The 16201-nt window shown below is 41.5% G+C and overlaps 1 protein-coding gene across 1 annotated transcript in view; it reads right to left on the bottom strand.

The window, feature by feature from the left end:
• The window catches only part of LOC133653685 (metabotropic glutamate receptor 4-like), a 448987-nt gene that overhangs the window by 288197 nt on the left and 144589 nt on the right, over positions 1-16201 (bottom strand). The window contains exon 2 of the mRNA XM_062053243.1: positions 5939-6853. Within this exon, the coding sequence (XP_061909227.1) occupies positions 5939-6445 (507 nt within the window). The 5' untranslated portion in view covers positions 6446-6853. The remainder of the gene's footprint in view (positions 1-5938; positions 6854-16201) is intronic.

Below are 16201 nucleotides of genomic sequence, written 5' to 3'. Positions count from 1 at the left end.
AATGCTGATTATCGGTCCTGCTAGACACCAACATCTATTTAATAATACCACCTTAACATTTGACAACCAAACAATTAAACAAGGAGACTCGGTAAAGAATCTGGGTATTATCTTCGACCCAACTCTCTCGTTTGAGTCACACATTAAGAGTGTTACTAAAACGGCCTTCTTTCATCTCCGTAATATCGCTAAAATTCGTTCCATCTTGTCCACTAGCGACGCTGAGATCATTATTCATGCGTTCGTTACGTCTCGTCTCGATTACTGTAACGTATTATTTTCGGGCCTCCCTATGTCTAGCATTAAAAGATTACAGTTGGTACAAAATGCGGCTGCAAGGCTTTTGACAAAAACAAGAAAGTTTGATCATATTACGCCTATACTGGCTCACTTGCACTGGCTTCCTGTGCACTTAAGATGCGACTTTAAGGTTTTACTACTTACGTATAAAATATTACACGGTTTAGCTCCAGCCTATCTCGCCGATTGTATTGTACCATATGTCCCGACAAGAAATCTGCGTTCAAAGAACTCCGGCTTATTAGTGATTCCCAGAGCCAAAAAAAAGTCTGCGGGCTATAGAGCGTTTTCTATTCGGGCTCCAGTACTCTGGAATGCCCTCCCGGTAACAGTTAGAGATGCTACCTCAGTAGAAGCATTTAAGTCCCATCTTAAAACTCATTTGTATAATCTAGCCTTTAAATAGACCCCCCCTTTTTTAGACCAGTTGATCTGCCGTTTCTTTTCTTCTCTCCTCTTCTCCCCTGTCCCTTGCGAGGGGGAGTTGCATAGGTCCGGTGGCCATGGATGAAGTGCTGGCTGTCCAGAGCCGGGACCCCGGGTGGACCACTAGCCTGTGCATCGGTTGGGGACATCTCTGCGCTGCTGACCCGTCTCCGCTCGGGATGGTTTCCTGTTGGCCCCGCTGTGGACTGGACTCCCGCTGATGTGTTGGATCCACTGTGGACTGGACTTTCACAATGTTATGTCAGACCCACTCGACATCCGTTGCTTTCGGTCTCCCCTAGAGGGGGGGGGTTACCCACATATGCGGTCCTCTCCAAGGTTTCTCATAGTCATTCACCGACGTCCCACTGGGGTGAGTTTTTCCTTGCCCGTATGTGGGCTCTGTACCGAGGATGTCGTTGTGGCTTGTACAGCCCTTTGAGACACTTGTGATTTAGGGCTATATAAATAAACATTGATTGATTGATTGATATATATATCCATCCCATCCATTTTCTACCGCTTATTCCCTTCGGGGTCGCGGGGGGCGCTGGAGCCTATCTCAGCTACAATCGGGCGGAAGGCGGGGTACACCCTGGACAAGTCGCCATATATATATATATATATATATATATATAAAAATATGTGTGTGTATATATATATATATATGTGTATTTATTTATTTATATATTTTTTTAACTTATTGTCAAGGTTAGTGTAAACTTTATTTTCCTATTAAGGAAATTTGTCTTGGGCATCATGGTTCTTCATGAGGTATAAATGACAATCACATAAAAACACAGACATAAAACAAACATTGACAAAGCATGGTTAAAAACAGGAAATCTAGTATTTTAGAATGGCAAACAAGAACATACGTAGACATTGGACTATTTAAAGTGCCAGAAAAGTGCTTAAGTGCTTGCGTTCGTTGCGCGTTGCTGTATTGCACTATGTTTTGCTTGCATTGTTAAACAGCTTGATAGAAGCTGGAACAAATGATCATTTCTGACAGTTTGTTTTGCGCTTTAGTATATACACTATATTGCCAAAGGTGTTTGGCCATCTGCCTTAACTCACATATGAACTTGAAGTGCCATCCCATTCTTAACCTATAAGGTTGAATATGATGTCGGTCCACCTTTTGCAGCTATTAGAGCTTCAACTCTTCTAGGAAGGCTGTCCACAAGGTTGCGGAGTGTGTTTATAGGAATTTTCTACCATTCTTCCAAAAGCGCATTGGTGAGGTCACACACTGATGTTGGTCGAGAAGGCCTGGCTCTCAGTATCCTTTCTAACTCATTCCAAAGGTGTTCTATCGGGTTCAGGTCAGGACTCTGTGCAGGCCAGTGAAGTTCATCCACACCAGACTCTGTCATCCATGTCTTTATGGACCTTGCTTTGTGCACTGGTGCACAGTCATGTTGGAAGAGGAAGGGGTCCGCTCCAAACTGTTCCCACAAGGTTGGGAGCATGGAATTGTCCAAAATGTTTAGGTATCCTGAAGCATTCAAAGTTCCTTTCACTGGAACTAAGGAGCCAAGCCCAACTCCTGAAAAACAACCCCACACCATAATTCCTCCTCCACCAAATTTCACACTCGGCACAATACAGTCCGAAATGTACTGTTCTCCTGGCAACCTCCAAACCCAGACTCGTCCATCAGAAAAGTGTGATTCATCACTCCAGAGAATGTGTCTCCACTGCTCTAGAGTCCAGTGGCGACATGCTTTACACCACTGTATCCGACGCTTTGCATTGGACTTGGTGATGTATGGCATAGATGCAGCTGCTCGGCCATGTAAACCCATTCCATGAAGCTCTCTGCGTACTGTACGTGGGCTAATTGGAAGAAGTTTGGAGCTATGTAGCAAATGATTGTGCAGAAAGTCGGCGACCTCTTTGCACTATGCGCTTCAGCATCCCCTGACCTCTCTCTGCTAGTTTACGTGGCCTACCACTTTGTGGCTGAGTTGCTGTTGTTCCCAAACCCTTCCATTTTCTTATAATAAAGCCGACAGTTGACTTTGGAATATTTAGGAACGAGGAAATTTCACGACTGTATTTGTTGCACAGGTGGCATCCTATGACTGTTCCACGCTGGAAATCACTGAGCTCTTGAGAGCGGCCCATTCTTTCACAAACGTTTGTAGAAACAGTCTCCATGCCTAAGTGCTTGATTTTATACACCTGTGGCCGGGCCAAGTGATTAGGACACCTGATTCTGATCATTTGGATGGGCGGCCAAATACTTTTGGCAATATAGTGTATCTTCCTGATTGGAGAAGTTCATATTCAGAGAACAGTGGGTGACTGACTGACTGGTTATACAAATGATGTATGGACTCATCATGTTTCATACCAATTATCTTTATTGCTGTTTTGTGCATGTTAGCCAATCTGTTTTTCAGCTGTACGGTTAGGTTGCCAAACCACGCTGTGATTCCATATCTGATTAGGCTCTCGAAGATAGCTTTGTAGAAAATTAGCATGATCTGATTGCTAACACCATACAGCCTCAGTCGTCTCTAAAATATAGTCACTGTTGTAGTTTGTTGCACAAGTTATCAATGTGTGATTTCCAGCTGAGTGGGTTATCAAGATCTGGACCCCTAGATAAGTATATGTTGTCACCTGATGAATAGGCTGGTCTTTAATGACCACTGGTTCCTGTGTAGTCACTTGCCTTGGTTCAAAATCAATCTCTTAAGTTTTTGCCACATTTAAAATTAGATGGTTTCTGTCACACCAGTTAATGAAGGTGTTGATCTCATTGTGACATGTAAAAGAGTTAATGTGTAGAAGAGTCACAATTACTGTCATCTGCAAATTTAAAAATACAATTATTATAATGTACTTTCCTGAAGTCATTAGTGTAAAGTGTAAAAAGGATAGCTGAAAGTACACAACCTTGTGGAACACCTGTATGACAGTATTTGGTGTCTGACAGTCAGTGTTGGCAAAAAAACGGTGTTAGAGTATAACGGCGTTGCTAACAGTGTTCTTTTTTCCAGTAACAAGTAATTAACTAATTACTGTTCCCATCGTTGCAACGTATTTGCCATTACTGAGAATGTGAATTGGCCCGTTACTACAGTTTGGTTGAAGGAAGCGCAAAGTGTCAGGTTTCGGCCACACATCAGAGAGCAAGGGTAATGACAAAATGATCGGCAGTAACGGAGAAATCTGATGAAAAAGGGACACAATACTCTAGTATTATCTTCCCTCATCGCTGCTCCTTGGCGGACACACACATCCCTCCCCTCAGCCCTCAGTAAACTAGTGTCGATGAAAATGTTGACTTGAATGAAATCAAATTAAATTATTATTTAATTTAATCTTGTAGATGGGTGGGACAAGTTCAGAATATATCCTATCACAGTTTTTCATTAGCGTCAGATATGAGAGACTGGTGGGTGTTAGCGAGGAAGTGGAGCCAATCAGATGCTTCTCTTTGTCAGATGCGGAAGTAAAAAAAATATCTCCAACAGCGCCAGTGTTAAATGCTGAACTAAAAAGAATAAATACAATTTGAGCAATAAATTAATATCATCTAGTTCTTCTTCTTCTTCCTTCCCATGGTTGGAAAACAAAGTTACAGTATCTCAAACTCAAGATATAATCTAATGCTGGCGAGTAAGTCCAGAGGCCTTATGTATTAAGGCTTTCGTGGACGCTCAAATCCAGAAAACAAAGATAATGAGCAAACTACGGCATAAAATAAGAATTTCACCGACAATGCTTGAAGGTGTTTCTTGCTGGAGCGGAATTTGTTCATGGTTGCAAATTAGTGACACAGTGCACTGGAGAAAGGGTGTGGTTTAGTATTTCACACTATAAACACAGGTTTTAAACATGAGTACACTTTTCACACAGAGACAATCAGGGCTTTTTTGAAAGATCTTAAGATGTAATTTAACCAGAAAAAAACAGCAAGTCACTAACTTTAACCACTGACTCGTAATGATGCCATAAAGACAGGATATAACATTTGGGGGGCACAAGCTGTGCATCACAGGGATAAATATTACAACAATTACACAAATAAATGTACTCACCAAGAAGCACACAATTCCAGCTTGTAGTCTGTTTCCAACCTTGCTGTTACTTAGAACATAAGAATCATACGTTGAACCAGGCCGCACCGCTATAAAGTTGGTTCATTGCATTTGCGCATCACATATGATCTGTACATTGATGGAATGAAAATGTTTCCTGTTGACATAAACATATTTGTCATATGACGCTGAGCAACGTGTGTGCGGTCGATAGTTCTGATTACATTAGTAAAAAAAACGCTTGAGATTGCACTTTAATTCCCGCCTGTTCAGCTGCCTTGTACGGGAATTAAATAGACCTGGCTAACATAAGGAACATGTCATGTGTTTTTTGAACTATTTTAATAGAGTTGCATACACAGGAACGTGTTGATTGTTCATGTGTCTCTGATGTGCAAATCAATCATTCTGAGTAGTGTTGTAACGATACCAATATTTTGGTACCGGTATCTGTACTAAAATTATTTCGATACTTTTCGGTACTTTTGTAAATTAAGGGGACCACAAAAAATTGCATTATTGGCTTTATTTTAACAAAAAATCTTAGAGTATTATTGCATGGACGTTAGCCGCTAGCTAGCTAGCCATGTCTTAAAGCACCTCTTTAGTACCGGTACCGGTACTAAAATTATTTCGATACTTTTCGGTACTTTTGTAAATTAATGGGACCACAAAAAAATTGCATTATTGGCTTTATTTTAACAAAAAAATCTTAGGGTATTATTGCATGGACGTTAGTCGCTAGCTAGCTAGCCTTGTCTTAAAGCACCTCTTCCTGAGGGCGTTTCAGTGTTGTAACTTTACCTTTATCATTAGTTTTTAAGCCAAAATGCGTCCGTTCTCCCTTTTCTGTCTACACACTGTGTCTGTTTGTAAGTACTCCGTGATTGTGTGCAGCCGAACATGCTCGTCTGCTCGTAAATCCGCAATGTCACGACGTGAGTTCGACGCGGGGGGGACGGACCGGTACGTTTCAGAGACGGTATGGTACCGAAAATGATTCATTAGTATCGCGGTACTATACTAATACTGGTATACCCTACAACCCTACACTATATATTATTTGAGTCAGTATCTGTGTTATTCATCTCAGGGCCATGAAAAAATGAGCAACGTTAAGTGATGATGTGACGTGCACTGTTGTAGGGACTGACCTTGAACAGACGTAGTATGTTGGCCACCATGATTGACACGGAGCTGGCAGACGCGCCAATCACTCCGACCACTCTCTCCGGCTTTGTGATGATGGGCGGCCCACCGCTGAGACACTTGACGTCGGTTGAGTCCTTCTCAATCAGAGCCTGTACGAACGTCAGCGACTGTTCCAGAGCATGAGTGTCCCGGGAGCATGTGTCCAGGATGCGTGCCCCTAAAGTGATGTTGGGCAGCAGTTCATTGTCATTATTGATGCGGTCCAGGGCGAATAACATCGCCTCCAACCTGTGGATCCCCTTCTCCTTCTTGAGCTCGCCGCAGGCTTTGCCGTCATTTCCTCTTGCATGCACAGGGAAAAGCCCACCCAGAGATATGTCCCCATCGATGCGTATTGAGTTGAGGTGTGTGTGGCCGGGCATTCTGGGTTTGGCTGCCAAGGCGATAAAGAAACAACAAGCGAGCAGCGACAGCCAGCAGCACCAGCCAAAGCCTCCTGGCGAGGTCATTATGAAAAGCTAAATCCGCATCCAAGTACAAATCCTAGTCCTTTGAGTATGAAAGCGATGTCCACACATAAACGCACTTTCAAGTGCCTTCAAGGTTAGCAACACTATTTTTCAGAAGAAAGTCATCTTCAAAACATCTTTCCACAGCGGCCACTACTTCAGTAATTATGCCGCACTCTTACTCTGTGACGGATTATTTTCTTCGTTGCCTTCAGTGTTCCTGCAGTGGAATGCGGTACCACCAAAGCAGCGGAGAAAGACCTAAGATTGAAGCTGCAAAGAGCATTCTCAGATGGCATCAACAAAACAAAAAGACGATTATGTTTCTTCTCTACTTCTGGGGGAATCCGCCTCCTTCTCGGTCCTTTAAGCTGGTACAAACACAAAGGAGGGCTGCAGAGCGAGTGCCTGTGAAAGAGGAAAAGTATATTAGCAAACATCCTTTACAGAGAAACATTAAAAGAAATGCAGTATGTTTAATGCAGGGATGCTGATCTGCATCGGCCTTGCACAAAATCCAGGTATTTTTTTTGTTTCCATTTAGAATGCTCCTCAACATGATGTACCTGCCTGGTACGACATCTTTTCATTCACACCATAGTTGGAACATTTGCATTGGCATGTCATATATATATATATATATATATCAATCAATCAATCAATCAATGTTTATTTATATAGCCCTAAATCACAAGTGTCTCAAAGGGCTGTACAAGCCACAACGACATCCTCGGTACAGAGCCCACATACGGGCAAGGAAAACTCACTGTATATATATATATCTTCTACATCCTAAAATTCTTGATAAAATATAATAACCTAAACTAGATGTGTAACGGCGCCAACCACAGCAGCGGACGCTTTCTGTTTCCATTCAAGTCAATGTGTCGATTTCTACCGCCGCCGCACATGAGCGCCATGATGGTGCTGTACTGCATCCCTGTGCTAAATATATACAGAGCTAAATGGGTTATACTTGTATAGCGCTTTTCTACCTTCAAGGTACTCAAAGCGCGTTGACACTATTTCCACATTCACCCATTCACACAACCACGACCCATCAGGAGCAAGGGTGAAGTGTCTTGCCCAAGAACACGACAAACGTGACTAGGGTGGCAGAAGCCGGGGATCGAACCGGGGCGCCTCATTTTGCTAGCATGGCCACTCTACCAACAAAGCCACGCCAACTTCTATTTTGGCAGCCCACCCGCAACGCAGCAGATCAATTGAGTCACCGAATGATTCCCGAGCGCGGCGCACGCTGCTGCTCACTGCTCCCCTCACCTCCCAGGGGGTGAACATGGGGATGGGTGAAATGCAGAGGACACATTTCACCACACCTAGCGTGTGTGTGACAATCGTTGGGACTTTAACTTTAACTTAAATCAATTTCGCTCAAAACTACTCATGTGGGACAGGAGTTCATGCACAAACACAAAATAAATGATCTGGTATACTTTTAAAATAAAATATAAATTGTATTTTACACTTTGAAACGTTCTAAGGGGAGTGGACGGACCTAAAGTCAACTTGTCAAAGGTTTTCAGACGTAATTTATCCTGGACAGCTATTTTGGGGGCCTGTATCAAATACCAGCTGATACTGGGGTCGGGGAAGCAGGAATGGGGTTTGTATGTGTGTGTGCACAACGCTCGCCAGGCATGAAGTTACTGTTGTAATGTTGCTTGCAAGGCAAACCCGTCATCTTTTCCACAAGTCGAGTCGAGTCAAGTCAATGTCGTCACAGATGCCCGCTTGTGAGTATTGATGGTCCAGCAAAGCTCGAGATGTTTCGCAGTGTTGCCATTCAGCACCCTAACTATCGTGTGGACTCGAGAGATCTTGCATTACTTTGCTAAACGCCGGTGCCTCAACGATATGCATCAGAATGGCGGTGGGGATGGCCGGACGACGAATGGCGGAGACGTTCCATGGCGGCGCAGTTCAGCAGTCGTTACGGATCCAGTGGAAATCTGGGGTGACCCTGATGGCCCACGGAGACACAGTCTGTTTTGTATGACACCCACGTCTCTAGTGCTTCAAATGAATTATTTCCTCAAGCCTTGAGCAGAACAGATTTGTTGCTGCTTGGCATCATTCCATTGACTGCTTTGCGCTTGTGGATCCTCAACTGCACTTTTGCCTAGAGTTGAAGGAAAAATATGCTAAATTAGTGTTATTAAAAACATATATTCTAGGAGGCTACAAAGATGTGTTGTGACGTGTCTTAAGTTTGGGTTCTGTACTTACAACATACTTGCATAGCGTTAACTCCAGGTACGGCGGTTAATTGAAGCCACTAAATGATGTCTGTCAGTGTCAATATGTTGTATGCACAATTCAATCTAACTACTATTATAGTTCACCTGAGATATTAATTCAGACCACTAGTGAGCACCTATTAGGCAAGTTAGTACAGTCAACCCTTGTTTATTGTGGTTAATTAGAGTTAAGTACGGCATACAAAAAACCTTCTAAATACATGTTTTGAACATTATGACATGAAATAACACCAACATAGTCACCTTTATACTCGTGAAGGCGGGAGTGGATGCTGCCTGACCTGAGCCAATTAGTGGCCACGATACTGACCAGCGCTCTCAGATTGGTTTGGTCTCATCTACTGGCCAATATTACTGTAATATTGATATGATTGTTCATTTAGCCCATTTTTATTCTTAAAAATACCTAATTTAGGGATGTGTTGATATGTTTGTTTAATGTGATGAATTAAAACTGCAAAATTTGAAGCACGACCTGGCAAAGGGGCGACTTTATACACACCTAATACGTTCGTTCCATCCATTTTCTATATCACTTCTATTTTTAGGGTCACTAAGAAGATAGACTCTTAATGTACAAACGTAAGGGCTATTATTAGAATCTATTATTTTTGTCTACTTTGGTCAGTGTGTTGTACTAAGTAGGACAGTGCGGCTGTGTGGTGGAATTTATCTGACTTGTAAATTTTCAATTATGCTAACATTCGATTTAGTTTAGACGAAGAGACATTTGGGCTCCATTAAGGCGTTACGTGATTGACTGTTGCATAGATAAAAAAAACGGAACCTTGGCTGCACATAAAATGTTCTATCTCAAGACCTGAGTAAGGTGTCTTAAGGGAAATAACCTGGCAGGCTGACAGCACCACCAGCACCTGATTGAGATATGTAAGGCGCCGGGGCTTGCAGATGAAAGATGTTTGCGGGGTTGGTAAATATGCATGACCAAAAAAATTTATTGAGTATCCTCCGCGGTTAGTCATTTACTTTGGATTTGTGGCACACAAGATATTGAAACCTTCTAAACCTTCTAAAATAAAATGAAGATACCTTTAGAGACAATACACAGCCCCTATACCAGGTGTATCAAACACGTTTTCATTGAGGGCCACATAGCAATTATCAGGGGGCCGGATGTAACAATAATTACATGAATATAAACATATAATCGCCTCATGATATTACCACACAATTGCCTAAGCATTTAATTAATATATTCTTGCTAACAAACTGATCAATAACTTGCTTTTAAATCATCAGACAATGTGACAAGCTACTATTATAGTATATTAAAGTTTAGAAGATATGCAATTGCATGCAGTACATTTTTTTGTGTGCTTTATTGACACACATTATTTTCAGGCACATTAATTGATGTAGCAGGCCAGATCTGGCACACTGGCCTTGAGTTTGTCACCCGTGACCTACACAGGAAGTAAAGAAGGGTACCTTTCACATTTGAATCTATATGGTACACATTCCTGGAATTTGATCTGCGCTCGACTATGGCTAGGCTGCATAGTCGAGCGTAGATCCACTAAGCTACGTCAACCACATTCATTCAGACCAAAACAAGCTGCTGAGACAGAAGGCCTAATGCCTCAAATACACCTGAAATCGAAGATCCTCCACCATTAAATGTTATTTGGGGAGTTATGACGCAAAAGGTTGAGAACCTCTACCTGAAGAGAGAGAGTCTTATTCATGATAAGCCTCAGTGACTCTAACCTTGATATGTAAAATGGATAAATGGAATATTGCAAGAGTTCTAAATGTATCTGCTCTTGGCACCTTAGAACTCGCAAGGTCTCTCCTATCAGTGTGTGAGGGCATCCTGATCAGGGCTCAACCAATAGAGTGGTGGATCTATGCACAGCTGGAGAATCTTTCAATCCACCTTCGTTTCCATCTCCCTCTGACCATTTTGGCTAAGTCTCTATCTGCGAGGATCCTGTATGTAAAAAATCAAGTTTACCAACTACAGTTTAGATTGATCAGGATCTGAAGCAACACACACTGAGGTGTCCTATTCACAAGAAGGCGTCAAGAAATTAGCATGATTTCTAGACAGCCTTTCCATTTTGTCACGTCCGCATCACTTTTCTTTATGTAACAGCAAGTCACTTAATAAATATGCCCTCACATTCTGTTGGGAACCAAAAGGAGATATTTATGTAACGGTAATCTGCCCAGATCCACCCGCTATAACGCAGCATACATAATACATGAGGGCTGAGTACTCGCAGGAAAACACCTTGTTCTGAGGGAAAGCCTCAATCATATGGAAGAAGGAAGAGTGGCTGCTTGGGAACGGTCTCTTTGGAAATGAGTTTAAAGAGACAAACAGTAGTTAACTACCCCTCATGATCAAACAGAATGCATGGGCACAATTAGCATGCATCTTTACAAAGATCCTTCTAAGAAAGTGTTTGATGAAAGACTCTTCAGGGTGTCTTCCTTTGAGGAGAGAGTGGTGTCAAATACAGTTTTTGGTTTAAAAATGTAATTTCTCTATATGGGTCATGGTTAAAAAAAAGTGGTTCCATTGCTATATCACAGAAAATGAGTAGAAAAGCTGCAGGCGAGAACTGACATATTTGAAAAGAGCCAAAAATCAAAACGGAGATAGTTTATAGTTCACAAAGAAAATACATCAATGGATGAACAATTCAGAACAATATTCAGAAGTAAGTGTGGACATCCCTGTGATAAAGACTTTGCTGCCTCTACGGTGCTGTCATCGCTCGGTGAAACACGGCAGTTTGAGCAGCTGTTTGGTCATGAGTCCCAGGTGGGGGGAGCAGATAAACATCAGCTGTCTGCAGAGGCAGAGACTCATGCAAAAGTACCAAATCCACCCAGCCACTGTCTTGAAGCAACTGCAGAATGCAACCACAGTCCCCTGTCACTCTGCACACATGCTGCTTTAAAAGTGGCATCACCTAATAATATCATGAATTGATGCTCGTGCAATTGTTTCCATTAGATGTTTACTTTGGCTTTATTATGGAGGGACGCAATACAAAGCAGCTTTGTATTTAGAAAAACTGATATTATGTGGAAGGGCTTTGAAGAGGAAGTTTAAATGTCTTCTCTGCCAAACGATAAAAGATTGATGAGAGCAATTCTACATTTTAAATGTGTCATTGGCATGTCACCAGCCGCCCAGCAAGAATAACAAGCAAACCTGCTGCACACCAGACGGCTGCAGGGACAGCCTACAATTACCTGCTGTGGTATTGTCTTGCTTTGTTTTGATTTAAGCAAGTGTTTTCATACCAGACTGCAGAAAAAGACTCATTCCGATTCTGGAAGTCGAACTCACATATTGTTTGTGACATTATATCATGTTTCAAAAGTCAGCTACATAAGCTGGCAATGAATCATCAATTCCACACTTTAAACAAGGGGCCTCATACAACAAGCTGGCATACAACCTTTTTCACGGCGAAATTAAGATGTATCAAGACAAGTACATGTGATGTGGAAATGTGTGCTGCCTCACGCCAACTTCATGGGTGACGTACCTACATTTCTACAGGCTGGATACCTCCGCGACACACAGAGTTGGCTTTGCCAACATTTCATTTTAACAATGTAAAAATGATCGATGAGGCAAGGACACAAAATTCACTAATTTATCTAGGCCATGGGGTCGGCAAACCAAAACGTTGAAAGAGCCACATTGGACCAAAAATACAAAAAACTAATCTGTCTGGAGCCGCAAAAAATAAAAAAACATATATAAGTCTTATAATGAAGGCAACACATGACATAAGTGTATATATTAGCTATAACAGCCTACTATCCAAATGACTATGTGGCGCAGGTTGAAGCAAATCTTCGTTGACAGAAATGTTGAAAGTTAATATTTATTCTACACATTTTTACAACATTACAAACCATTAGTAAATCAGAGGCTACTCAGAAGGTGAGATAACTCCTGGAAATTACTGGCTTTTAATGGCCGAAGGTATACATGTGTGTGTCCAAGTTAAAGGAAACGGCAGGCTGTCTTTTTTAATAGATTTATTACAATCTTTGGCAAGCTAGGTAATGTTTGCTGTGGTCTGGAACAACATGGCACACAAACAACTTTTCAAAATGCAGCCAATATTACATACAGATACTGTGTCATGAAACATGCAAAACTAAATTACATACAAAGAGGATAATAGTAAAGGATATTAAATGAGCTCAAATATACCTACAAATGAGGCACACTGATGCAATATGTACATACAGCTCGCCTAAATAGCATGTTAACATTGATTAGCTTGCAGTCATGCAGTGACCAAATATGCCTGATTAGCACTCCAACAAGTCAATAACGTCAACAAAACGCACAATATAAAACTTTTGGAGGACCAAATGAGACAAAAAAGGAGTGGAAGAGTTTACATGTAAACAAACTGTTGCGTCACAGTCCACACTATGGTGAGTTCAAGAACCGCCGAAATCAGTAGGACAAAACGACGTTCTCAAAATACTCTCATCAGTGAAGCATACACACAAACATATTAAACAGTGGGCTTTCTAACAATTGGGAAGGTTTGTGCCATGATTGTCCTCAAACAAAAAACATAATAAAACAAAAACAATATTTTTTCCCCATCTTTTTCCATTTTCAATCCTTTTTTAAAAATACTCCAGAGAACCACTCGGATGGCACTAGAGAGCCTCATGTGGCTCGAGAGCCGCCGGTTGCTGACCCCCGATTTAGGTGATAATTTTTCCACCTATTGCTGTCAAAACGTATTTCTATGACTCCTTTGTCATGTCAGGCGTACAGCAGCAGCGACGTCACATATACAGTTGCTACCGCAAGAAACTCTCCTGCGTTCTAATAATGAATTGAGTAATCAAACAAGAGTCAAAGTCGTTTGTGTCCTTTGTGATATACTGGTATGTTTACATTTAAAAGATTGCGAGATTAAATTATTTTGTCCGCTGGTACTGAGCGCTGTGCTTCGGGGGAACACATGAAACGGTGAGGCGGAAGGGACCACCTGCTTACAGCCAGTTGCAGCAACTGTATATTTCTAAACATTTGTGTGTTTTGGTGATGAACACAGAAATTTCAACCCGCTGGGGATCACTCCAAACACCAAAATTAAACACCTCCCACTGACTTGTGATTGGCCACAACACACAGCGCTAAAGCACGCGGTTACTTTCAAAATAATTTGCGTATTCAAAAGAGGGGTGTAAACTGGGTGTGATCAGGGTGTGCCACGTCAAGTTAACTCCTCAGGTCAATTCCACGTTGATTGCAATGTAACAAAGAAATGTGTTTGGATATGTGTGTGTGCACACTTTAATCTGGATTTTTACTGCCGTACGTACTTTTCTGGATTTGAACGTACTTCTGTTTTTAGTAGGAATGCCACGCAAATCTAGCTACATGAGGCCCAAGGTCATTGATGTTTTTTCACAATTTCCAGCGCAGCACTTCTGTCTATGTTTTGGATCACTGCAGTGTACTGTCAGTCGAGATGGGTACATTGATATATACATCGATACGGTACCAATTTCTACGAATTGGGAAACGATAATGTTACCAATTTTTGGTACTTTTGACTTTGATTTCACATTCAACACTGAGCTGCACTGCACAGTCTCTTACACTTCTGTGTCTCATTTGCAAGTACTGTACTTTATTACACACAGTAGACCTTGCATGCAGTTGCAATTCCAAGATGTAAGATGGCAGCACTGTAATGTATACTATGTGTTGCCTTAGCTAGGAAGTAGTCTTAGCTATTAAGTTCAATGTGCCAGTCTTGTCTCTTGTTGAGTCCTAAAAAGTGTTTATACTGTAAGTATTGTACTTAATACACACCTTCTCTTCGATTGTAACGTGGAACTTAGTTGTAGTTTTGATTACCAAATTTGGAGTACTAGTATCAAGTTAGCGAATACTGAAAAATAAAGTCTTGTTGTGGGGACGGCGTGGCGAAGTTGGTAGAGTGGCCGTGCCAGCAATCGGAGGGTTGCTGGTTACTGGGGTTCAATCCCCACTTTCTACCATCCTAGTCACATCCGTTGTGTCCTTGGGCAAGACACTTCACCCTTGCTCCTGATGGCTGCTGGTTAGCGCCTTGCATGGCAGCTCCCTCCATCAGTGTGTGAATGTGTGTGTGAATGGGTGAATGTGGAAATACTGTCAAAGCGCTTTGAGTACCTTGAAGGTAGAAAAGGGCTATACAAGTATAACCCATTTATCATTTAGTTACTTTTGAGCACCTTCTTCTTGCTTTGTTGGCATTGAGCATTGAAACAATATGTAGAGTCTGTACGGCTGAGTCCGCTCTCAGTGCTTTATTGTTTTGTTTTGTGAGAATGAGATATCTTTAAGAGTTCTTTCTTTATCAATATTCATGTTTAAAGCAGCTAATATTACACTTTGTGCTTGTATCTTATGTCTGCTCGTAAACTCTGTCTTTCAACTTGAAGGCGCTGGAATGTGTATTGGGAGTATAATATACTCCCTTTTTACCTTATCAGTTTAGAACAATAAGGCTATATTTCTTTCTGGGCGGGAGGGGGCTATTTTCCGACTAAATAGGCTGACTCGTTTGATTTTCAGACCGCCTCTTGATGCTGCTATTATAGCATTATGAGGGCTGGTTTCCTAAAGCTTTACTAAAACTTGATAATATTGCTATTCTGTCTTGGTGGTCCTTCTTACTCAACATACATGTCAACCGAAAGAACTTGGGATGGACCAGTGTCTTTTATTCCCTGAGAGGAAAACTGGTCGGACACAACAGTTCCCAGCCAACTATTTGATCCGATGTCGAGTCTGCAACCGTCATGTGCAACAAAGGTATCAGGTCAGGGGTTTAGGGTCCCTACTTTCTAAAGAAACAACTTTGTTCCAGGCACAGCTATTACTTCAAATAAGTTGTAGCTTTATTACACATATGTATTTATCAAATTATGATAGTTTTTCTGACTGTCAAATTTGTATTTCATTGTTCATGTGATTGTTTCTTCTCTTCCTGGTTCTGCTCCCATGTAACTAAAGAGTACTATGACATGTATTGGTTTGTTTTGTGTCAACAATTCTCTTAATTTATTGCAGATGTCATCCTCTATTTTCACTGCAAAACAAATTTACCAATGGGTACGAATAAAGTTATTTGATAATCATCACAAATCTTGCAGACTGCCTTTAGAAAAGCCAGCTTAAGTCAAAGTGACATGTGTCATGAAAAGAGGTCCCTCAGAGAGAATCTGCCAATGTCGAAATGTGACAGGCAACCAAAAGGCCAAATGTGACATCTTTAGATAACTTGAAGTTGAGAGCTTTAAAATTAATATTTGATTGCCAGTCTGCTAGAAACTTGTGAAAACATCAGATGCTATCCCGGAATATTTCTCTCACTCTCTGCAGTTAATGCCTTCGAGGTCCACTTGCACGTGAGAACATTTAATTTCCAAAAGTGCAACCATTGTCTCCTTCCTTTCA

Source organism: Entelurus aequoreus, linkage group LG07 (assembly GCF_033978785.1).
Source record: "Entelurus aequoreus isolate RoL-2023_Sb linkage group LG07, RoL_Eaeq_v1.1, whole genome shotgun sequence".
Lineage (NCBI taxonomy): Eukaryota > Metazoa > Chordata > Actinopteri > Syngnathiformes > Syngnathidae > Entelurus > Entelurus aequoreus.
The sequence above is the reverse complement of the archived record's forward strand: the minus strand, read 5'-3'. Positions and strand labels throughout refer to the sequence as shown.